Below are 24,679 nucleotides of genomic sequence, written 5' to 3' on the forward strand. Positions count from 1 at the left end.
TCTGCAGAGAAAGGAACATATTGGGCTGTGCCTTCAGGCATTGTTCTTGCCTTTTTTTTTTCTTTTTTCGCTGTTCTTGTCTTTTCTCTCTCTCAAGTCTGCATCTACCAATGCCCTCTGCTTGCTAGTTTTATCCCACTCCAGTTCCCGAGCCAATCTTGTCCAAGCCAAGCCCAAGTACAATGGACTTGAGAACTGAGTGAATGGGCCTAAGAACTATGCCCACGGTCCAGGACTGGAAATGAATTGCCCCATGTGGTCTACAAGCCATCTTGTGAGTAACACATGGGGAACCATACATAGGAGTAACAGAATCACATTATTTCACCTAGGGTCATCTGGTCCCAAGTATGGTTCTCCCCTCCTAACCTTTCTCCATTTTTCCCCCAATTCTCGTATTGACTCAGTTCATAAATCTGGTCTCTGCCTTAGTCCCTATTCCCTAGTCCTATCTGATCACCTGTTTAAAACCCCAGGTTCTCCTAAAACTAGAGCCACTGCGGCCTCAACGAACTGCCCTGACAGAAAGTGGGGGTGGGTAGGGTGTATACGATTAATTTTGTTTCAAACATACCAATGTAGACTTTCAACAGAAAATTTCTATTTCATAATTAGAGTTAAATAAAAGATGTTCAATAAGGTAATAGAAATTTGGAACTCATTCATTTGGAAGTAGGACTTGAAACCATTAGAGTAGATGAGATTTCTTATGCAGAGTAAAAAGAAAGAAGACGAGATGATGAGGACTAGGCCTGTGGATTATTCCATCAGGACATATGAGGAATACCCTGTTAGAATCTTCGAAAACCATTCTCTGGGGAAGTCCCTCTTCAGATTTTTTTCTAAATGTCAGAAGGATGCTCAGAGGCATTGACTTCTTATCACCATTGACATTTATTAATCACCAATTTTTAGATTAAAGGAAGAGTGGATACTGATGATGGCAGAGGAAGGTAATGAAAGTTTTCAAGAGGCCAAGAAAATCCCTTGTGGAAGGAAAACTTTGGATAGATCAAGAATATGAGAACCTGAGATCCAGAAATTGTTTTTCTTCATATAAATTATGCTTTTTAAAAAATCTCCATAATGATTACTTCCTGATACAGAAAAAACTTTAAAACTATTACAAATAGTATGAGAATTTTTATATTGGATATAGTATTGATATCCAAAAATCAGGAGTCTTGCTATATAAAACATTAACCAGTTAGAAGACAATAAAAGAAAGTCTTCATTTATAATAGGCCAAAGAATAAATCTAATTACAATAAATATAAATAGAATGTGCCAGATGTATTTGAAGAAAAATTTTAAATGCTAATATAAGACACCAGTGAAGATTTGAACATATGGAAAGGAATATTTTGGTCTTGGGTAGAGAGACTTCATATAAAAAAAGACACAATTCTATCTTAATCTATAATATCACCATAAACCCAACAGAATACTAATAAAATGTGAGGGGTAGGGGCTAATTCTAAGTTTGAATGAGCATTAAACATGCAAGGATACACAGGAAAATTCTGAAATATAACGTTATTGACTAGCCCTACCAAAACAACATGGGTCCAACATGAGAAAAGATGGAACAATCAATGAAAACTGGAGTTTTTTTTAGAACTCGGCTCAAATACAAATAGGAATTTAACATGCAATAAAGATGGCACTGCAGATCAGTGGGGAAAAGATTGATTATTGAATTAATAATTTTGGGACAATACTGTGGCTACCTGGAAACACACACACACACACAAAGCAGGATTTTTAACTTACTCCCTACACTAAAATAAATTCTAGATGAATAAAAGATTTAACAGTATAACTACTAAAATCATTATAAGAAAACAAGGTAAAATTTCTTTATACCTTTAGCATCAGAAAGTCCTCCCTAAATATGACTACAATACCTAGAAACCATAGACTAAACCAAAAGAAAATTTTTTTTTGTGAGCAAGATTGGCCCTGGGTAACATCCATTGCCAATCCTCCTCTTTTTGCTGAGGAAGATTGGCCCTGGGCTGACATCCATGCCCATCTTCTTCTACTTTATATGGGACGCCGCCACAGCATGGCGTGAGAAGCAGTGCGTCGGTGCATGCCCGGATCCGAACCTGTGAACCCGGGGCTGCTGAAGTAGAGCGCGTGCACTTAACCACTATGCCACCAGGGCGGCCCGTCCCCCCCCCCCAATTTTTAATCCCATAACTCAAAATACCATAAAAAATTAAAAGTAAAAAATTATGAGAAAATATTTGTAATACATACAATACAAAAAAGATAATTTCCCTAATATGAAAATAGTTCCTATAAATCAGTAAGAAAATACTTAACACCAAATAGAAAAATGGACAAAGACTAAATTTAAAAATTCAAATGAATTTTAAACATGAAAAGATGTTCAACCTTACTCATAATATAGGAAATATATGTTAAAGCTACAAGGATATGCCACTTTTCACCTCTTTGATCAGCAAGATAAGGAAGTTTGATAATTCACTGAGTAGGTGAAGGTGTAAGGAAACAGTCGCTCATATACTGCCGTGGGAGTGTATATTAACAACATTTTTATGAAGTGCTATTAGGCAATCTCTACCAGTAATAAAATGTATATACTCTTTGACCCAGCAACTCATCTTCTGAGATTTATTTAACAGATATAATTATACATGTGTGAAATGAATATATTTACAAAGATATTCATGTGCATGTAAATCCAAAAGAATGGGAAAAAATCTAAATGTCCATTGATAAGAGAATAGTTAAACAAATTTTATTTATGTCCATAGAATGGAATAATAAGGAGCACTTAAAGATAATGAGAGCGCTCTACATGTACTGATCCTGACATGAAGTGATCTTGAAGGGATATTAAGTGGAAAAACACCAGCATCTTTTGGATGCTGTTACATCCATGTCTATATCTATATAAGGATTTCTGAGGTTTATATACATGGATTGCTTTGGATGGATCACAAGTACCTAGTAAAAGCATGCCTCTTGAGAAGAGTAATGAAGTGGCTAAAGATAAACATGGGGTGAAGACTGTTCCTCATATTCTATTTCACGTGGTCTGAATTTTGTACTATGCACATGTACATAAAATTAAAATTATACAATTCCACAAATATTAAATGTTTTATTGTTTTTGTCCAAAGTTGCAGACATTTCTAAACAAACAAATAAAATAATCAGTTATCAAGGAAACTGTAAAAATACAATTCCTTATATATATGTAAATGTAAAAACACGATTCTTACATATGTGTGATATGTGCTCACATTATAGTTAGAAGATTTGTTCTTTTACTATAACTCAATAACAAAATTATATAAACTGTATCTCAAAGTTGTTTGAGGATTTATATTTTCTGCTGTACTGACTATTGGCTGTAGTGGAGAAAGGGCATAATGTCTTGTCTGTCTTTTTCAACACAAGTTTTAAGAGGAGGTGATTCTGTTGTCCTTTGTATACTGATTTTGAAAACCACTGTTTTCCAGTTTTTACAGTCTTTTAAGTGGAAATAAAATTTAAGCCTAGATGACATTTCCGTCTTTCTTAATGGCTCACAGGGGAACTGGAGAACTCTAAAAATAGTTTCTGAAAGAACAGGAACAGTTAGAGGACTGGGAAATACGTAAATTGTAAATCAGCCTCCATTTCTAAAGTATACAATTTTCTTAGTGTTAAACGGGATGAACTTTACAAGAACTAGTATAAGGGGAAATATTTTTTTGAAAAGAATCTGCCTTTTACTTATTAGCATTTTTTAAAAGGGAATATCTTTTCTGACTCTTAATTTTGAGAAGTACTTTCATTTTTTCTCTAAAGGGAGACTATGTCTTGCATCTGTAGTCTCTTTATTTAAAGTATTCTGAAAAAGGAGATTATCTTCTTTAAGCAAAGCTTCTAAATAACTGTCAGTCTGCTCCAGGCCTCCTGCTGGACGCCCCTGGAAAAGAGAAGCGATAATCAGAGTAGAAGACGACGCTGCAGGGTTTCTTCCTGTAATGTGGGCGGTCCCGAGTCTTCCCTGTAATTCATGGAGCAAAAAAACCCACCTAGTATTGGAATAATGCGTTTAACCTTTCAAACTGTTTTCACATTTCATCTCATTTTATGCTCACAAGAGGTTAGGAATTTGGATCATTTTTTCCTTCTTTAGTGGAGAATAGTTCAACTGGTATTTTTCCTTCTACTTAATTACTTGTCATATTCCTAAAGCACCCCCTGCCTTCTCTGTTATAGGCTCTCATCTCCCATTCTAAAAATTCATGAATCTTTGGCCTTACAGGCAAAATTGATGAGTAGGCAAATTTTGGCTTCCCTGTTTCTCCTCTTTCCTCGGTAGCATCTTCTCCCACAGCCCTTGGATTGCTACTCTGATCTGTCTCCTTTGCTCTGTTTCCCTCAGTTCTCTATTTGGGTAACTTCACGCTCTCCTGCCCCGGGCTTTTTGATCCATGAACAGCTGGACAAATGCTCCCTCTTTACTGACCTAAATCTCACTCCCCTCAGGCCCAACCATGGGATCAACTCACTCTCCAACTGAGCCAATGGATAAGAGAATTTTTAGGAAGGACCTTTCAGAAATAATCCTAATTTTATTATTGTTGCCAATAAGTGTCCGGCACCACCATCCTAGTTTCTCCATCCCCTATCTGGTTCCACTGAATGTGCTTCTGCTTTGCTCCCTCTGCCCTAGATTTGCTCTATCCTCCAACAAGGCTGAACCGTACTGAGTCCCAACTTTGTGACCGGGGCCCAGGTCCTGCAGATGAATTTCCACGATATTGATATTCACCTAGATTTCTAAATGTTCACTGACGCTGAGGAATGCCCTGTGGGACCCTTTCTGACACTGACCACTCTCGGTCTGCTTGGTCTAGTCTAGTCCTTTGGCTGCTCTCTACCTGGCAGACTAGACTTCCTCCTAGGACCTCAGGTTGGATCTGCCCCCACTTCTCCACACGCCTGCCTCATCTGTCTGCTGTGGGGCCACCTCATGTCACGTCTCTGCTCACGGCCACTGCAGTTGCTCTGGCAATCAGAGACAGTGAAAATGGAAATTTCAAGTGGAGGATGAGAGTAAACATATTCGGGCAGGAGCCTCTTAAGTATCTCTCCAATAACGCTAGATAAGATCTTTCATACTCTGCAGGCTAAAGCCCTTCACCTCCTTACCAAACTCCGTGAATAAAACAAATTAAATTAGGATAATTACTCTGGCTACTGTGAGGGAACCCAGGGGTTTGGCATACAGAGAAGAGTAAATTATTATTCTTTCATTCTTTTTCCTAGCCAAACGTAGATCTGCTATTATAAGAACCTATAATTTTTATGAATTTTTCAGATAGAGAGTGGTATTCAATTTCTATGATAGAGAATTTCTTTGGTCTCTCTAGTTTTTCTTGTTAGTGAAACAACACTCATCATTGAAACTCTACGGTGTGCCAGGTTCGGAACCAGACCTTTCACACATGAAATCACTTGCAACCCTTTACAGCCACAAGAACCAAAAAGAGCTCCACCCAAATCCCACTCTCACAGCAAGAAAAAAAATCGAATAATTGGCTTAGGTAGTATTCTTGATAGAAGCACAAATATAATTATCATTATGTGAAAACAGTTAGCAATAATTGTCCTTTTTTATTTTAATAATGAGACATTTTAACTGTCCCTAGACCATCCAAGGGGGACGGATCTTCTCTTCTGGCTATATACTTAAATTGAGCAAAAATATTTTCTGCATATTATTTTGTATTTAATACAAGAGAAATCCCATAGAAACGAAAAGACGTATATTTTTTGAAGGAGCAATGGACTCTCGCCTTGAAATGTTCACAGCCAGGACTGAAACCGAGGCAGCCTGACTTCAAAGTCCATGCTCATCACGTACCATATTGACATCTGGTGAGTTTCCTTGTCTCTCCTCCACCCCCTTCATGGGCAAGGCAGTCCTCCAGCGCTCCAGTCAGGGCTCTCTGCAGGGGACTCAGCTCCTGCCCTTTCATCCTGCACGGCCCAGGAAAGCCCTGGGTCCTGTCCCAGACTCAGGGCTACGTCTGAGTACAAAATGCCACATGCTTCCTAGGCTCACTGTTGATTTCTCAATTTATCTCTAGCATCTACAGAAAGACTTTTCAACTTTGGCTATACACATTTTAATCGTGGACGTATTTTATCCCGCATTTCTATGTGTTATAGTAGAACATGGTCCTTTCCTCATTAGCTCAATCTATCCTAGAAACTCAATCCTTTATGCATTCAAATATACAAACAAACAAGACAGATAGGAATTCATACTCACACGATGTTTCCTGACCTCTCCTCTGAGATTAGAAGAGTCTATTTTTATTTAGGTCTTAGAATAAAATTAAAATATTTCGTTGTCTGAAAAAATTAGAAAAGGTTTCCTACTGGAAATACGCTTTTGAGGAGACAGATGATCAAACTATACCAACAGCACAAGCAAAGATTCTGATTTTTTTTAAGACAAAAAATACTAGACTTTTAAAAAATGTTCTAATATATACTTTCAAAGTTCATTTATTTATGATTTCAATATCCTTACAGGGAGAGTAAGGGCTAGGTTAAGTAACTTGTCCGAGGTCAATAAGTGGATGATGATGTTAGAAGAAACTAGCCAAGTGCTCCTTCCAGAAAGTAGATTCCTACTGCTCAAATAAAATTTCGTTACTTACCAGGTGAAGTTTCTGCAACAATACTGCCAGTTTCACACGAAGATTATTCAGTTTATCTTCAGCAATTTTTCTTTTTTCTTCACATTGTCCCAGAGATATTTCATTAACCACTCCTCTTCTATTTGCATCATAGATAATGGAGTGCATTTTTCTCTTTAGTTTTTTTTCATATTGGACCATGTAAACATTCTGGATCTGGGAATGTTTTTAAAAAGTTTTAGTATATTTTTAAAATATTACTTTCCCTCCTAATATCAGAAAGGAATTTCATACTCCAATTCAGCACATATGTACCAAGAGTCAACTCTGTATGTAGAGTTGACAACTATGCATGTACTATGGGTGGTCTAAATTTAAGACATGTTGATACCTTTAAAGAACTTAAAAACTGATGGAAAGGGAAGAGAGAGGAAGAAAAATGTTCAATAGTCCAGTAACTCGAACATAAGAACAAGAAGGACACACCAAAGTGGGCTTGGAGACCCTTGCTTTGGAATGAAGAAGGAACCCCGTAATGGCTGAATTTGTTCTCCCACCAGTGATACCAGATCATTCAAGGCACAAAGTGGCAGGTGCCTGCGACCCTCTCCACAGCACCCATAGCTCATAGGCAATGACAGAAAGGCCAGCCACTCGGGACTTTCTTGGCAGATGATGTCCTGTTATTTATAACTCAAGTCTGTAGCATCCACACAGCACAGCAGCTAAAGGAAGAGAAATTCCTATTCTGTCACTCTCTTCAGTTGCTTATCCTGATGTAGAGAGTATGGTCATATACTTATGCACATAAGCTTTGCTCATTCAAGAGTCTTGGTTGTCTTCCAAGAGCTCATGCTGTCCCTGAGGCACTCACAGAGTGAAAAGAGGGAATGGAGAAGCCAAAAGCTTCAATTTCAAAATGACATTCATTGCTTGTATCAACATTTCAAAAGGGCCAGGGGATGTTCTGAGAAAAGAGATACAGGGCAAATCATGTTTTGATAAAAATTTGACTGTTTCTATAATAAGGAGATTTCTGTGTTCTAACATCACTGGGTTGACAGGAAAACTGTAAGGCAGCCTCGTTTGTCTTCTGGGTCTACGCTTCCCCTCTTCCCCCTTCTCCACCACACTCACTAATACATACGGGCCCTTCCCAGACATTGTCCACATCATCCCCTTTAAGCACTCAATGACCTCATGAATTTCTCTTCTGTCTATAAAATCCTTTAAACAGAAAAAATCCCTAAACATATTGAGTTCTGTTTAATAGATATTCACCACTTCCTAAATTCAAGGCACTGAATTTTACTATAGGTGATATAAAGATATATAAGGTCCAGTCTTTGCCCTCAAGAAGCTTCTAGTCTACAGAATGAGATAATACAAATATGCAAATAGTGTATCTTATGGGAGAAAGTGCGTTGTGCTCCAAGTAAGGCACAGATATTGTTAGAGTTGAGAGGAAGGTGTGGAGTCTCCATTAAATTAAAGAGTATTAAAGTCCTGACTTAAAGTACTTGACTTGGATTTACACCAGCAACTTACTCTCCAATTATTTATGCTTTCATGTGCTATTAATTGAGGGGAATATGTGGGAGCAGGGACTTAAATATACTTCCTGGTGGCAAACACTGGCCCTACAGTGTGTGTCACACACACACACACACATATAATGTTTCCTATTAAAGCTGAGACTTAATTGTGAGGTTTGTAGATCGCCATGTGAAGAAATCTTAGATTGTTAGGGTCTTAAACGGCCTGGACGCTTGTGTGAGGGCACCAGGAATTAGACTCTGAAGTCTTGACCTGGCTCTTCCTATTCTTACCTTATTTTCTGAGTTCTTGGCCTCATTCTTCCAGGAATACACCAAGCTCACTCCTACCTCAGGCCCTTTGCCCTGGCTGCTTTCTCTGTGTGCTAAGTTCGACCCTAGATCTACACAAGGCTCACTCCTTGCCTCAGGTCTGTGTGGAAACACGGCTCAGACAGTCCTTGCTCACTCTATCTGAAATAGCCTTCCCCTTCCCCAACACACTTCACTGTCTATCCTCTGGCCCTGCCCAATTATTTTATGGCACACCACATTAGCATATATTTATTTACTTACGTAGTTAGTATCAATCATTATGTGACACTACACTATGTTTTATTTAAGTGTTTGTTATCTGTCTTTCCCTCTAGAATGCAACCTCAAAGTAAAAAAATTAGTTTTGTTCACCTCTATATTTCCAATGCCTGCCACACAGTTAGCACTAAATAGTGAGGAGTTAGGAGAACAGATGTGCAGTATTCACAGCAAGGGGATTTCAAACACGTGGGCCAATCCTGCCTTGAAATCCAGATATTCTGAGATCTTGGAGGGGAATCCACTTTTGAACGTCTTCCATTCAACCTACAAGAAGTCGATGACTTACAACTAAGACAACAACCACTTCCTCCAGGAAGCTTCACAAAAGGTTCCTGTGGAGGCCTCAGTAAACCCAGGGAGTAACATCTCCCATGGCCTGAAGGTGGAGTAGGGTAAATAGAGTCAGCTCAGCTGAAATAAGGAGGGCAGGGCCATAGATAGTTCAGATGTCACCAGCTACTTACAGTTCTTAGTTTTCAGACCTCTAGAATTTTACAGCTTTTGCCATTCTAAACAATAGCCAAGAAACATTTTTTTATAAAAGAAACAACAATAAAACCAAAACAAATAAAATTAAAAATAAATATAAAATATTAAAAACAATATTATTTAGAAAAACAATAATGCTGCTCATCCGCAATAAAAAGGAACAGGCTTTGGTCACGCACTGCATAACGATGTTTTGGTTAACAACAGACCACATATATGACAGTGGTTCCATAGGACAGTGGTTCCATATAGCCAAGGTGTATAGTAGGCTATACCATCTAGGTTTGTAAGGACACTCTATGATGTTTGCACAACCATGAAATCGCCTAACGATGCATTTCTCAGAACACGTTCCCATCGTAAAGTGAGGCAGGACTGTATTAATATACTTGAATGGATCTGAAGGGCATTATGCTGAGTAAATAAAGCCAATCATAAAGTGACACCTACTGTATGATTCCATTTCTATACCTTCCTGAAACGAAAAAATTATGGAGATACAGATCAGATTAGTGGCTGCCCCAGGTGAGGGGTGTTTGTATATGTATATGGGGTGTGACTAGTGCAGGGAGATCTTTGTGGTAATGAGAGTTCTGTATCTGGATTTTGTTGGTGGTTACACAAATCTACACATATGATAAAATGAGACACACACTTTACCAATTTCAATTTCCTGGTTTTGATAGTGTATTATAATTATATAATTATGTAATATGTAAGCATTGGGGAAAATTGGGTGAAGGGTACATGGGATCTCCCTACTATTTTGTAATTTCCTATGTATAAAAAGTTCAGAAGACAACATTGTTAATATAGTATGACATTAAAAATATTTATATAGCACATTACATTGAAAGTCATATTCAGTCTCTCAAAGTTCACTGTAAAAAGTTTATAATAGCAAACTATATTTCCTTCAAACACTACCAGCTAGTTTCCTGATTTATTCTTCTGCCTTCTCAGGCTAACATCTCTGGGAGGTTTCTACAAAAGGCAACAATTTTGACAACTTTTTAAGCTCAATGTAAAAGGGCCTCTGGTTGCATTAACATTTTAATTAAGGTGAGTAGAGAACTGTAACAAGAGGAGAGGCTTAGTTCTGCCGATTAAACCTACTCTTGTAGAGGTATTCATGGCAGATCAAAAATGGAATTCTTTCCAACCTCCATTAATTTAGAATGGAATTAGGATTGAAAGAAAGGATATTCAACTAAGATTTTAATTTTTTGCCTTGAATTTAAAAGTCAGAGTCTAGCAGCTCTGGAGCTCCAGAATCCCAACAAGTTTGCATAAAGCAAGGCAGGCCTACAAGATGTATAGATTTTGTGCCCTGCTTACAGGGATATGCATGTGAGTGTTTATGCAGGCAGGCACTAGAGCAGAAGAGCAGCGTGATTGTGTGGTCAATCACAGTGTTGAATCAACTGTGATTCAACACACAAATAGTAAGGTCCAGATGCATTCAAAGGTACTGACTGAACGTTGCCTGGATACAGAGTCTGATGAGAGGATTGCTAACTTCAAGGGAGAAAACAAAGTACAAGAAACTACTACAATACAAGGGAGAAAAAAATAATTAATGCTAAAACAGAGTTTTAAGGTTTCCTCAGAACACGGAAAGTCAAGATTAATTTCACATGGAGAGACTGAGGAAGGCTTGATGTAGAAAGTAGCACTGACTAGGCTCTACATTGGGTGGGCAGGATTTCAAGAGGCCGACTGTGGGCCGGGAGAGTGGGCAAGAGTATTCTGGGGGACGGCATGGGAAAGACTCAGAGGCAGGCCAGTCCAGTAGGTTGGAGCAACTCCACTTTTGATAGAGCAGATGGCTTGTGAGAGGAAAGAATAAAAGTTGGTGGTTTGGGTCAGGTTGTACAGGCCTGCCGATGCTGTCATGAACCATCTACTACTCTAACAGCAGTTATGAAAACCCACGGTGAGGTAGCCAAAGAAGTCTGTGACTTATCAAGAGTCCTCCTATGCTTTGATGTGGCTCTCGTTACTAAAACTACACACCTTAAAGCAAGTTGCATAGATTTGTCCTCTACACAGATTTAAAGGAATGATTTTAATAGTTAATAGCTACCAATCATTAATAAAGTCCTCAAGACCAAGCAGTTTCATGTTAGGGCAGTCATGATTCCAATTGTTCCGTATCTTGCTTGTAACATCTCAGTTTCAACAGAAACTCACAGTCTCCTGACTGTTTATCTTGCTTTGATTCTTTGAATCCCACTTTCCCTGAACATTAAGAGGATTCTACTCATCATCGATGCTAACACTGCTCACCTTGAATAAACACTTTTCTTATTCAGTCTGGCCTCCAAGACCCAACAACCTGGCTCCATTACCAATAGTGTAGACAGTGAAAAGATATCATTTAGAAACAGACATTTCTGGTGGGACACTAAACAACTTGCCTACCATACCTGTCCCCCCTCAACATCTCCCCATATACATCTCATCATGTAATGTCAAGGTCTCAAGTAAGTAAACAATAATTCTTTTATACTAACAGGCTGGGAAGGTGTAGTATACCTATTGCAAGTAACACGTGCAAACTCCATCACAAGGACGAGGTATCAGTGTCTGGGTAAGAATAAGATGGAAGAAAGTGGTGCAGAGAAAAGAGCTTTGGCGTGGGACAAATCTGGGTTGCAATCCTGAATCTGCTACTCCCTTGCATCATGACATGGAATATTATCTTTCTGACTGTCCTTTTCCTCATTACTAACATAGAGATGGTGACACCTACCTCCCAAAGTTGTGAGAGTTAAATGAGGTAATGTATATGAAAGTCCTAGTTCAGTGCCTGGCTCTAGCGTCTCTTGATCAATCACAGTTTTACATTCATTGATGAATATAATATTAGTGCTAGAATAGGGTCAAAAATATATTGAAAGAAAACTTTGTCTTTTATTTATTGTCTGTTAGGAAATGTTCAAGTAATTCTTTAATACTGATTTTTCAACAAAACATTATTCAGAAAATAAACTCACTTTTCAGTTGAACAATGATGGGAAACTAAGAACTACAATTCTCCTTCATTTCCAGTTGCTTATCACAGTCCGGTAGCCAGTGTAGAAACATCAGAGGCAAATATATCAACAGGGGTGTTAAATTTGGGCACATCCTAAAATTCAAATACTTTGTGATCCAGCCTTTCTAAGGAGGAATCTGGCTTAGCTTCTAATTTTCATTCCAAGTTGCCTAGTTGTGTCTTTGGGCACTTACTTCACAATTCTATTTCATTTATAAAACAAGAATATTCAAATATTCTCTACATTCCCTACAAAACAGATGAGGCAGTGCCTCTGCTTACAGCTGTGCTTTGCACAACTCCAGGGGGAACCATTCACCTCCCGGTCTTTATAGATTTGCATGTTGTTATGACAGTTTTCCAGAAGATGGCTGTAAGCATGAGCACATGGAAGAAATGCTAGTATATGTGCTAGCGATGGAGCTGCTATACCTGTTTGAGCAAACACAGGGAGAGCGTCAGTGAAGAGCTAACATCTCGATGTTGGTCTTGGTGCCAAGAAAAGTTCTAGACTGCTGTGGCCTCTATAATGAGTCTGGGAACCTCAACGGCTGTCCTGGTTCCAACGCTAATCCTCTGGGTCAGCTTGGCTAAGTTTACATCTTGTAGTCTCAGTTCCCTCAAGTGTGAATTAAGGGATTGGAGGGCATATAATTTTTTGAGATACTTCTCTAGTAGAACTGAAAGACTCCATGGACTCTTTTCTACCTCCAGGAAATCTTTGAGAAATGGATACACAGTATTTCTTGAAGATTGTAAAAAACAAAAAAGTCTACCGAGAGAGAGAAAGGGTGTCATGAAATACACCAAAATATTAATAGCAGTGATCTTGGAATGGTTTGGGATTATGGATGAATTTCTTAAAATTCTTTTTACTTCCTTTAATTAGCATTAATTATTTTTATAACTACTTTTATAATGGAAAGTCATAAACTTAAAAATCTGTTGACAGAATACTAAAAAAACAAAACCCAGAGAGATATCAAATTGTCCAAAATAATTAAAAGTTTAATCCACAAATGATTTCTGGTTTAGTCCAGTGTCGCAAGGATTCAGTGAATCTATTTCTTAAAGACTCAGCGTGTCATGTTTCCTCTTCAAAATACAGTCCTACTCCAAGCGTTTCATAAGCTTTATGCTGTGGAAACATTTACATTTTAAAATTCAAAAAGATGTTGCTTTGTGACATCTGATATGCTACACATTAATCTAAGTCTTGATAAGTGAATGCAAATTTGATTTCCTTCCAAACCTCACATTTTGAAATGTATATTATTTCTCCTTTGGAATACAGGATCATTTAGAATATAAATGACTATATTGAAAGGAAGCTTACCTGGTTGAAACATATTTTCAGCTTTTTGTTTGTCTGTTCTGGGCACTGCTCCAGCTGTTTTCACAAATGATAATAGAACAGGATATTAACTTTTAGAGACTGAACTGTCTACAACAGAGTTATAACATGCAAGTATCTAGTATTAAAAAAGTATCAAAGCCTAGAACTGGCCAACATTGGTACTGTGGGTCTTTTAAGCCCGGGTCTAATTAAATTAATTACCTAAAGTACATCTCACCTCATTCCAAAAAAGGATTAAGGCAGCTTACATAACTAATACAACATGGTCAAAAAAATTTGAAGATGAAAAAAAAATCAAGGTGAAGGAAAAGTAAAGGATAAATAATAAATATTCAAAAGGATGTCTGGGGCTGGCCCAGTGGTGTAGCAGTTAAGTTTGTGTGCTCTGCTGCAGCAGCTCGGGGTTCATGGGTTGGATCCCGGGTGCAGACCGACGCACCGTTTGTCAAGCCATGCTGTGGAGGCATCCCATATGAGGTAGAGGAGAATGGGCATGATGTTAGCTCAGGGTTAATCATCTTCAAAAAAAAAAAAAGATGTCAAGAAGGTAGCTGGAGTCTGGTTTCTTGGATGGGAACACCAGAGAAATAGACTGGGGAGTCAGTGGCATATGGGATAGTATTGAAATCAGGGACGAGTTGAAGTCACCTGGAAACAGCATTTAATAAAGAGAAGAAAGTGGTCCAGGAGCGAGCCCTCTGACACGCCAACCTTTAGAAACCAAACAGAGAAGTAGTGCCAGCAAAGATGGGAGGGAGGCGAGCAAGAAAATGAGAAGGGGGTTGTGGAAGCTGCTCAGAGAAAGTCTGCAAAGAGGAGCAAGTGCTTGGCTGAGCTGAAGACCTCTGAGAGGTCAGGTTTATAAGTGACCACTGCATTTGTCGGCATGGCGGTCACTGGTGGCCTGGCAAGGCAGTCCCAGTGAAGGAGTGGAGTCAGAAGCCCGATGGGAGAGGATGGGGCGAGAGTTGAAGGTGAAGAAGCAGAAACAATGACTGTAGGTTAGAAAACTAAGGATTTCACCCAGGATCAGAATAAGGCATATGGCGCTTCTGTCAAATTAATCATTTGGTGCTCTTTTCGCTGATAGCCTTTCCATGTGGATCCATCCTTTCCACAACCAACGCTGAGCATGAGGGTAAGAAGTAGCCCTCCCACCCTCATGCCCTATGCAGGCTCTTCTCCTCCACCCCCGTGAGCAGCTCTGGTGGCCTGAGTCCTTACCTCCTCCGCCCCTGTGAGTAGCTCAGTGGCCTCAGGCCTGGACACTTCTCTCAGCTTCACCACAGACTGCGGTGACTTAGCAGCTTGGGGACTAACCACTGTGAGCCAGTGTGAGGCTCACCCTGCGAGCCCCAGGTTCACATCAGAGTTTTCCTTCCAATCATATATGGTACTGCCCTGTGAGATTTGGTAAATATAACTTTCTTCCTCTTTCCCGGTGAAGTTTTAGTGATTCTAGTAAGACTAGTGCTTTGGGCACCTAACATGGCTGACCCACCCAGTCTTCACCTCAGCTCCTCATAAAAGCACGTGTTGGCTGAGGAAGTGTATCTAAGAGATAGAAACCCTATTTTCGGTGAGGGGGAGGGAAGTCAGGGACTATGTCCTGTTTCTTTTGATCTCTGCAAGCAACTGTTCTCAGGCTGTAAGGTTTTCCCAAAGCTTCTTTAGCCCCTGGCCACATTGGTTTTAAAGGCAGCTTTAATTCTGAGCCATCCACTTGTATCAAGATCCCCATGTTCATTCACTTAAGCCATTCTAGGTCCTCTTACTGGTAACACTTTACATTTTTCTTCACTGAAGATGAAATTCAGGCCATTCTGTCATTCCCTCAGAGTTCCAAAACAGCCAGCTTACCTCAGAACTTGCTAGAAGTTCCTCCACGGATGTGTAGCTGAATTCTGATGGTAGCTGATACTCAGGAATAAAGTACAGAAGAATCTCCCTAGGAATAGAAGCACAGCAGAGATGGGAGAGTAGCAGGAAAAGAGGCACAGCACTCACCTGTCAGAACTGGCTCCCTCTCCTGGGTGTCAAGCATCTTGGCAAAGATGAGCATTTACGCCTGTCAGATAGTTTGTTTTTAACATCGGCATCAAAGTGTTCTTCAAAAAGCCGAGGCTGGGGAGAGGGTGTGGGCATGGTAGAAAGGGCAAGAGGAGCAATCCGCACAGTGATGGAACTGTTCTGTGTCTTGACTGCATCAACGCCAATATCCTAATTGTGATACTGTTCATGGTTTTGCAAGATGTTACCATTGGGGGAAACTAGGTAAAGGGGACAGGGGAGGGGATCTCTCTGTATTATTTCTTACAACTGCAGGTGAATCTACACTTATCTTAATACAAAGAGTGTATTTAGAAATTCAAGCAAGCATGGGCTCACAATGCCCATCCACATCCAAGCAGTCCGGGAGAGCCCTGGCACCTACTGAGTGTTCTCCTCGGCAGAGAACCCAGCATTGCAAAATTACTGGAGGAAAAGAGGCTAACTATGGCTTACTGACTTTTTTCCTAAGAAAACCAAAGAACTTAACTCTCCAGAGTAATTCCTCTCATCAAGGCCTCTGGGACTACTCGTAGAAACCATACATGGGCCCTGCTCCTTCCAAACAGTGATGGCCACTATTCTAACAGGTGCTTCTTTTTGCCAAAAGGCAGTAGCACCTCACTCTTCCAGTGTGATGGCTTCTCTAGGATCAATTACCTAGAAGACACATATTACATTTCTGGGAGAATATGAAATCTAGAAATTTATAGCTATACATCTTAAAAGTGTACAGAGTGTTTTTATGCTGAAATGCTCCAAGAAGCTCATGGATATTATCCAAGGGATTTAAAAAACTTTTCAATTGTAAAATAACACGCACACAAAAGACAAAACAGCTGTTTGTTATATAATTTGCATTCCTAGTATTTTAAGTATATTATTTGTGTTAATATTCATTTACAGTTTTAAGGAGATTCAATTCGAAAAGTTGCACAACATCAAACATAACACACCCACACACACACACACACATGCACTCCTCCGAATGATGTGCCTGGCTAGTAAGAAGATGAGTGGGGTGCGGCAGGGTGAAAAGGGGCTTCCAGGTATTTGAGATGAGCAGAAATAAAATGGCATAGCTGATTTCAGCTGCAACTAGAGTCCCTGCGAAAGGGGCCTGTGGTCAACTTCGTGGTGGGTTTGGGGGGGCAGAAGAGGTGGGAGGTCTTTTATACAAACCACCCCTCTCTCTCCCTGCATCCAGTTTCTCTTCCTCCAACACAGGGTTGAAACCTCTTCTGAGCACTGGTCCTTTTCTTGGTGGGTATAAATTCTGTTGGGTTTAGATTGAGAGCAAATCAGCAATCTTCTAAGGAGGTACTTTCAGAAAAACAAATAGTAGGTAGTAGCATTTGTGGGGAGTAGGAGAGGGTGAAGCGGCAGGTTGGGGAGCGGAAAGGTTCTGGATTAGTCCTGGATTATTCTCAATCTATGGCATCTCTACACCAAACTTACACCAAACATCATCTATAGTCTGAATAATGTTTCACACATATGTCCTATTATTTCTAAAGATAGACAGATGGATGCTATTTTAAAATAAAGCACAACTTTATATAAAGGTTTTACTGGAATCACGGTAGCTTTTGCCACGTTGTACTTTCTGTTATGAGAGGTTCGGGGATTCGATCGGAGATGTAAAAGACATTTTCCACTCCAAACAAATGGACTGAAGGTATATTTTATTATATAGAGGATAGTAAAGGCGATAGTCCGCAAACAGATCCGAATAGGTCAAATAATAAGAGGGAAAAAACACCAGCTCGACTGGAAAGGGAAAACATCCACATCGGCTGAGATAGCAGCAGATCCGAATAGGTCATATAATAAGAGGGAAAAACATCAGATCGATCGGAAAGGGAAACGCCAGATCGACTGAAGGGAAATGACACAAATCAACCGGAAAGAGAAACACCAGGTTGACCGAAAAGAGAACACATCAAATCAGTTACTTCACAGTAAATCAATTACTCACATCAAATCAGTTACTCACAATATCCACGCCCCACTGCCGGGAGAGCCCTGTCAATCGACGCAGCTGGGCAAGGATCACATGTCCTGGGCAAGGTGTCCCTTCCACAGGTGGAACTCTCACTAGGGCTCAGTTTCCAGCAGTTTTTATACCATCAGTAATTTTCAGAGTAAGCAATTACAGAGTTTGCAGAGCAAGCATTTAGTGTTTCCATGCACAAAATGGTTATCAGTGGCGCACGTGCACTGAGCCCCCTGGCTAACGTTCCAGCCCAGTAGTTGTGTACGTGCATTGTTCTCCTTGGTTATCGTCTCAGCCCGGCACAGATGGCCAGTCCATTCCGGGCTACGACACTCCAAGAGCCTTGAAATGTTACAACTTGCAACTCTCTCCGTGGGAGAAAGGCCAGTTCCCGGGAAAAGGCTGGTTCCCACCACACAGAAAGCAGCTTTGTATTTCTTTTTCGTGCTGGTGGCTGTAGGTCAATGGAGCGGCCAAACATGGCTGTACTCATGTCAAGACACTTTCTCAATATACTCAAGCTCATTAATTCCACAGATATTCCCTGAACCTCTACTAAAGCATAGCTTTCACCCAGTGGCACCTTACAGAGCCTGGCGTCGTGCTCCCATGCTAGGAACCTAATGTGTTCTTATTACACTGAATTCAGCCTAGTGGGGAATACAGACAAGGAAGCAAGCTGTTCCAACAGTGTGATGAATGCTAGGATGCGAACGAGAATGCAGCCCATGGGTACCAAGAGGAGGGGCCCTAACCCCTATTTGGAGAGCCCCAAAGAAGAGCAGGGGTTTCAGCTGTGGGGGGCAGGGGTGGGGACATGTGAAGAAGTATTCCAGGCCAACTGCACTATATGTGTTGAGGAACTAACTATTTTTCTGATGGTCTTGGGACCCCTGGTCAGATTCAACCACTCTTTTTAAACTGCTAGAAATGTTCTAAGCGCTGCTACATGCTTTATATACATAAATCTTTATGTATATCTTTGTGGAAACTCTTTGATTAAGGAGTTGTTCCTATTTTGAACGTCTCTGGTCTCCTGATCATGAAGGACCCGCATCCCCGCCCCGACCATCAGCCCCGAGCAGGCTTCCTGTACTCGCGTCTCTCTCTGTCCAGGACCCTGGTAGTCAGCCGTTTACTCTCTCCTCCATAGAGCTGCTGCTAAATCGCTTTCCCTTGGGGATTCTGTCCCATGAGACTGACTAGAGAGGAAGACAAATTACCTGGCTCCTGCAGTCTGCAAGCACAAACACACAGACTGTTTGCTCTTCCCAAAAAACTAATTCAGGAAAACTGTGAGACACTGTTAAAAAACCTAAGACACCAAAAATCACAAATGTAGGATCTGAACGCAGATGTATAAGAATTCAAAAAATTCCTTCATTTATGGTCTTGAGTCCCTGTCTTCAATGGTTTTCTTCAGTGATACCGTTTTTGGTTCCTGAAGGTTTATCTTATCAAGCTCTCCCTGCCCTTAGACTTCGGGTTTCCTTTAGGATGGACATGGTGATCCTCTAGTCCATGGAGGTGAGCCAGGAGGCGCCCAGAGCGAAGCCAGAGGACTAAGCCAGTGTCCGTTCACTGGTGTGCATTGAATCAAGTGGATACTGTGCATTTGGGGGACTCATGAACCAAGTGCTGTCAGTTCAATGCGACTCTTGTCCACCAGGAATCCTCCTTCCCTTGGAGCATTTACTCCCAATTCTACCCCCAGACTTGATAATAAAATCAGGAATTTGTCTTTGTTTAACACTGTCTCTCTTCTCAAGAATTCAAGAAATAATCCTACAGATTTTCCAGAGCTATTACTTGCCTCCAGGACCATAGCAGGTCTCGCCATATGGCCATAATGTCCATCTCAGTCGAATTCATATCCGCAAGTTTGAATTGAAAGTTTCTATAGAGTTCAACCAGGTGAGCTACAACACTCAATCAGCACTGTTTCCATATACGATAGCCAAGCTTTGAAACGTTCCTTTTCACTCCATAGTAATATTCCTTTCTCAACAGAGTAATTTTTCCTTAAGAAAAATCTCCGGGGGCCGGCCCGGTGGCACAAGCGGTTGGGTGCGTGCGCTCCGCTGCGGCGGCCCGGGGTTCGCTGGTTCGGATCCCGGGCGCGCACCGACGCACTGCTTTGGCAAGCCATGCTGTGGCGGCGTCCCATATAAAGTGGAGGAGGATGGGCACGGATGTTAGCCCAGGGCCGTCTTCCTCGGCAAAAAAAGAGGAGGATTGGCGGATGTTAGCACAGGGCTGATCTCCTCACAAAAAAAAAAAAAAAAAAAAAAAAAAAAAAAATCTCCGGCTTGCATTAACACAACTGCGCTCTTTCTAGATGTGAGCAGGGATACACAGAGGTGCCTGTCATCCAGCTGTTCCTTTTAAACAGTAACCTCGTTAATTAGCTTGATCTTAGCTAAGGAGAAGAGCAAGCTCCTACTACAGGGAGATCAAAACTTCATCCCAGTGACAGAGAAAGACTAGGAGGGAATAGACATGGCGTGGCTCCACTTTCTAAAACCAGGAACCAGATCGTGGTATTTGACAGACTTCAATTGCTAGTGTATTTATTTCTGTGGCCTTTTCTTTTCCTTCAGTAATTGGCAGCTACTTGTAAAAAGTGACTTTTTTAAAAAATTTATTTTTGGTATTTTTAAAATTTAAGATAACACAAAGCATGTTTGTCCTTTTGCAGAGCTGAAATACATGAAGTCTGTCTTATTATCATGTTTACGTATACAACAATAAAGTGAAACAAGGCATTACAGGTTAGCAGTTAAGAGCAGGCCTGTGAGGCCAGACTGCCAGGATTCAATCCCAGCTCTCCCACTTAAGAGCTGTGTAGTGCTGGGCAAATTTCTTAACCTCTACATACCTTGATTTTGTCATCTGTAAAATGGGGGCAATAAAAGTATCTATTAATAGGGTTGTTGTAAGGTTTAAGTGAGTTAACATACACAAAGCCCTCAGGACAGTCCCCGGCATATAGTAAGTGCATAATAAATATTTATTATTATTATTATTGAAAGTGATTTGAAACTGGATACTACTGCAATATTTAGGGCCATCTGATAAAATTTAATAGTTTGGATCCTAGTTTAGTTTATTTACTTCTAACTTAACACAATTAGTCACATCCCATTATTTTGAAAATATTTTAACATCCAGCAATACCATTCACTGCTTTTTATCCCTTTCAATTTAAAAGTATTCTTTGAATGTCTGCGGATAAATATTAGACATGGTGTGGATAACCCAACCTGTTTTCAAGAAGTTACTATATTTGCGGATTAAACAAATTAATACACATAAGACAAAAAATAAGACAGGAAAACGATAAACTGAGCATAGTCAGGTGATGAAAATGGAGAATGAAAACTACTATTTCTTATTAATTTATTCTGTTAACACGAACTGAACAGAGGTGGCTACTTTGGCGGCATAGCAATGGATGAGGATGATGTCACGTCCAAAGTGAATCAAGTGGAGGAACATTCCACAGACTTCAAAGGGCTCTGACTACTCTCCTTATCATGTGACAAGCAAGCAAATCTGGTGAACAATTGTGAGTGTAAAGAACTCGGTGCCCTCCACATTGTATGCAGCCAGCCACAATCTCCACGTCTTGAGGAATTTAAAGTCTAGTTAACACAGGGAATAACACGTGGACCCAGATACAGGATAGCCCAGTACAGGGAAAAAAAACCATAACAAAGGTGACAAGAATCTGTTTGCACTGGTGAAATGCGAGAAAACACACTATATGCTGCTAAAGGGAAAAGAGAAAATTGGTAAATGAGGAGCTCTCTTTGTTCCAGTTAAAGCCCTGTGTTCTGTGCAAGTCTTCTTCCACTGAATGTCTTTATAAAATGATCACCACAAAAAGTTCAAGCTGCTACAGGAAAGAGCTGATTTATTAATGCATTTGGCTTTCAGAGTGTTCAGTTGAAAACAGTAAGATGATTTCAAGCACTAAGTTCATTAGGGAGGTGGTTTCTGGGAAATTTTAATTTTCTATTGATGTCTGATTATAGAAGTGGATGGACTTCAAACTCTTGGTACACTCAATCAAATTATCTCCTTCTTGATCACAAGTAACTCATTAAAATTAATGGTAATGATACACATAGATGCAGAAAAAAAATTAGCCAAGTAAAAAATAAGAAAAATGATGATACACAGTGGTGCATCCACACTCTGCTGCAACATGGCCAGACGGGTCTCTCCAGGCCTCACAATGTGGAGAGTAGCAAAGAGTGTGTGTGTGTGTGTCTATATATATATATACACACTCTTCCATAAGTACACATACATATATATTTTAACCTGTGTGTAGATATATGTATATGTACATGTAGATATATACATATGGTGGATAAGAGCACGAGATTCCAAATCAGGGAGCGTGGGCTTAAACCCAGCCAGTCCTTAGTATCTGGGTAATTGTCTTTGTGACTTTGAGTGTGTTACTTAGTTTTCCTAAGCTTTGATTTCTTCATCCATAAAAAAAGGTTAAAAATAATACCAACCTCGTAAGTTTGTGGGAGTAAGGAGCTAACATATACAAAGCACTTGGGTGAATGCCTAAAATATAATAATGGCTCAAAAATGACAACTATTATCATCAAGAAGGCCTGCTTCACTTTAAGCAATGTCCCCATCATTGGACATGTGGTCATATAGATGCATTTTTAATAATATGCACGCAATTATTCAGATATACACAGGCACATTATATATATATAATTTACCACATACTACCATGCCTTAGTAACTGACTATATGCCTGAATCTTAGAACTAGTAAGTAACAAACCAGGATGAAAATTTATAGCTACGCAGCTTCAAAGCTGAGGATCTAACATGTTACTTCTGGACAGACACTGCCAGAAGGTAAGAAACTAGTTGGAGAATCCCCTTCTTTAGGGCCTGTACTATAGGCCATGGCAGTACGAGACTGGCATCTATCCAGACCATTGGACAAGCAAACTTTTTCAACCTCATAATATCTGTACAACACTGAGGGCTGGCCTGCTTCTGTTGCATTCCGAGGTTAGCATAAGCTTGTCAACCCAGGCCCTGTGGCAGATTTGGTGGACAGAACTTAGTGTTCAGGAATGTAGCACTCTGGCTTCATTTCTTGGTCAACAGCTTGTTTCTGGATCCCTAGTATCATAGTGAAAAGTCCAAGGTAGATCCCCCTACATATAAGCAAGAGTGCGTCCTCCTTTCTCCTGGGACAGGACTGGCGTTAGGAGTGTGTTCATAAAGGACAGTAGGTGGGGCCTTCATACCCATGTACGCCCAGCCCCACAGCCCCGGATGCTGCCACAGAAACTTCCACAACGTCCAGGGCAGCTGCAGACTTGAGTTCACGTCTTACAGTGGTTAGCAGCCTCCTTTCACACACAGAACCACAGCCTGGGGCCTGAGTAGAGGCTGTGGCTCCTATGCCCCATCTCTATCTTCTCTTTCTTTCCACCTGCTTCTACTCTTTACCAACTCTCTTCTTCAGAAAGATTTTGTCAGTCAGTGATCAGAAAGTCAAAGTGACTTTCCTAAGTGAAAACACTTCTCCAGCTAGGGCATGTGTGTGTTCTCCTTGGCCCAGAGCCTCTGATCTCACACAGACCCCCACAGTCTACGAACCCCACCAAACCAAGTGGCTGCACTAGGTTAGTGGTGTCACTGTTCCTGCCCCCGCCCTCTTACATGACACCTATTCTAGAGCATTCTTCTGTATACCAGCTTCTTTGGCTTGACCGCAAAGCCCCTCCCATCATCAGCCCCTATTTGGAAAAACTCTGGATCCTGGACTTTATCTCCTCTCTGTCTCCATCTTTTGAGAACTGAGATCCAGACATCTAAATTCCCCAAATAAGCATGCCCACAAACGTTAACATTCTACACTGAACAAAAAAGTAAAACTCAGTTTCCCTTCATAAGTTCAATATCTAAAGCTACAAAAAGAGACTTTTTAGAAGGCCATACAAATGTCGGGAGGGTCTTTGTGAGGCAATGAGAAGGAGAAGGAGAGAAAGAGGGAAGGATAAAAGGAAGGAAGGAAGGCAGGAAGGAAAGTGAGAGAGAGAAAAGGAAAGAAAAGCAAATGACAAATTCAGTAAGAATTCTTCATTACATTCGAGAGAGGACTAACATCCACCATTTTGCTGGCCCATGTAACAATAGGCAGTCAGCAACTGTATGTCTATTCCAAGCGACATTTAACCCATGGTATATCTAAATCAGTGTAGTTAGGAGACAAGTCATAAAGTCATTCTATTGAATTTTCTCAATAATGTTACTACTGAACAGGGAAAAAAATCAGGAGCTGTCACTGCTTAGAAAGTTCAACAAAGCATGAAGAAATATGTTAGTAAATATGTTTACCTTAATTTAGACATCAGTTTTCTCACTGTTTCCTTGACAGACGTGCTTTGAGAAGACACTGCCTGTGAAGAAGCAACTTTACAAGCACCGCTCCCAGAAATTCTGGCTTTGCATCCAGAGCGTGGATTTAAATCTTCCATGAGCACACTGGGCAAAAACAAGCCAAGGTTTATAATTTCAAAGTAGGAATCATATTAGATACTAAAAAATTCAGAAATGTTCATATACAACAAATGAAATGTTAATACACAACAAATGAAAGCAAGGACATACATGTAATGCTGAAAATGGTCCTTTATAGAGTTATATAAAATCAATTCTCAATTAGAAGAATTACTATTTATTCCTGACAAATCTTGTTTCAAGGTTTTTGGGTAGCCACAATGAAATGAAATTGGTGGTAATTTATGCCTAACAACAGTAGTCATACACCATTTATCTCTTATTTGTTGAAAGCAGCTTTTAAATTAAAGTTCTATTTTAGCATGAGAGAGGGTATGTACAGAAATAAAACAGGAAAGAAGTCAGTTAAGAGATATCTTGA

At 40.2% G+C, this 24,679-nt stretch overlaps 1 protein-coding gene across 1 annotated transcript in view; it reads right to left on the minus strand.

The window, feature by feature from the left end:
- Nucleotides 1-3,811: 3,811 nt before the first annotated feature.
- Nucleotides 3,812-24,679, minus strand: part of MORC1 (MORC family CW-type zinc finger 1) — a 159,898-nt gene continuing 139,030 nt past the window's right edge. The window contains exons 23-27 of the mRNA XM_087439421.1: nt 24,136-24,282; nt 15,559-15,646; nt 13,678-13,731; nt 6,702-6,896; nt 3,812-3,949 (exon numbers count right to left, since the gene is read on the minus strand). Of these exons, the coding sequence (XP_087295547.1) occupies nt 3,812-3,949; nt 6,702-6,896; nt 13,678-13,731; nt 15,559-15,646; nt 24,136-24,282 (622 nt within the window). The remainder of the gene's footprint in view (nt 3,950-6,701; nt 6,897-13,677; nt 13,732-15,558; nt 15,647-24,135; nt 24,283-24,679) is intronic.

The sequence above is a fragment of the Ceratotherium simum genome, chromosome 15 (assembly GCF_057802395.1).
Source record: "Ceratotherium simum simum isolate JZ-2026a chromosome 15, ASM5780239v1, whole genome shotgun sequence".
NCBI lineage: Eukaryota > Metazoa > Chordata > Mammalia > Perissodactyla > Rhinocerotidae > Ceratotherium > Ceratotherium simum.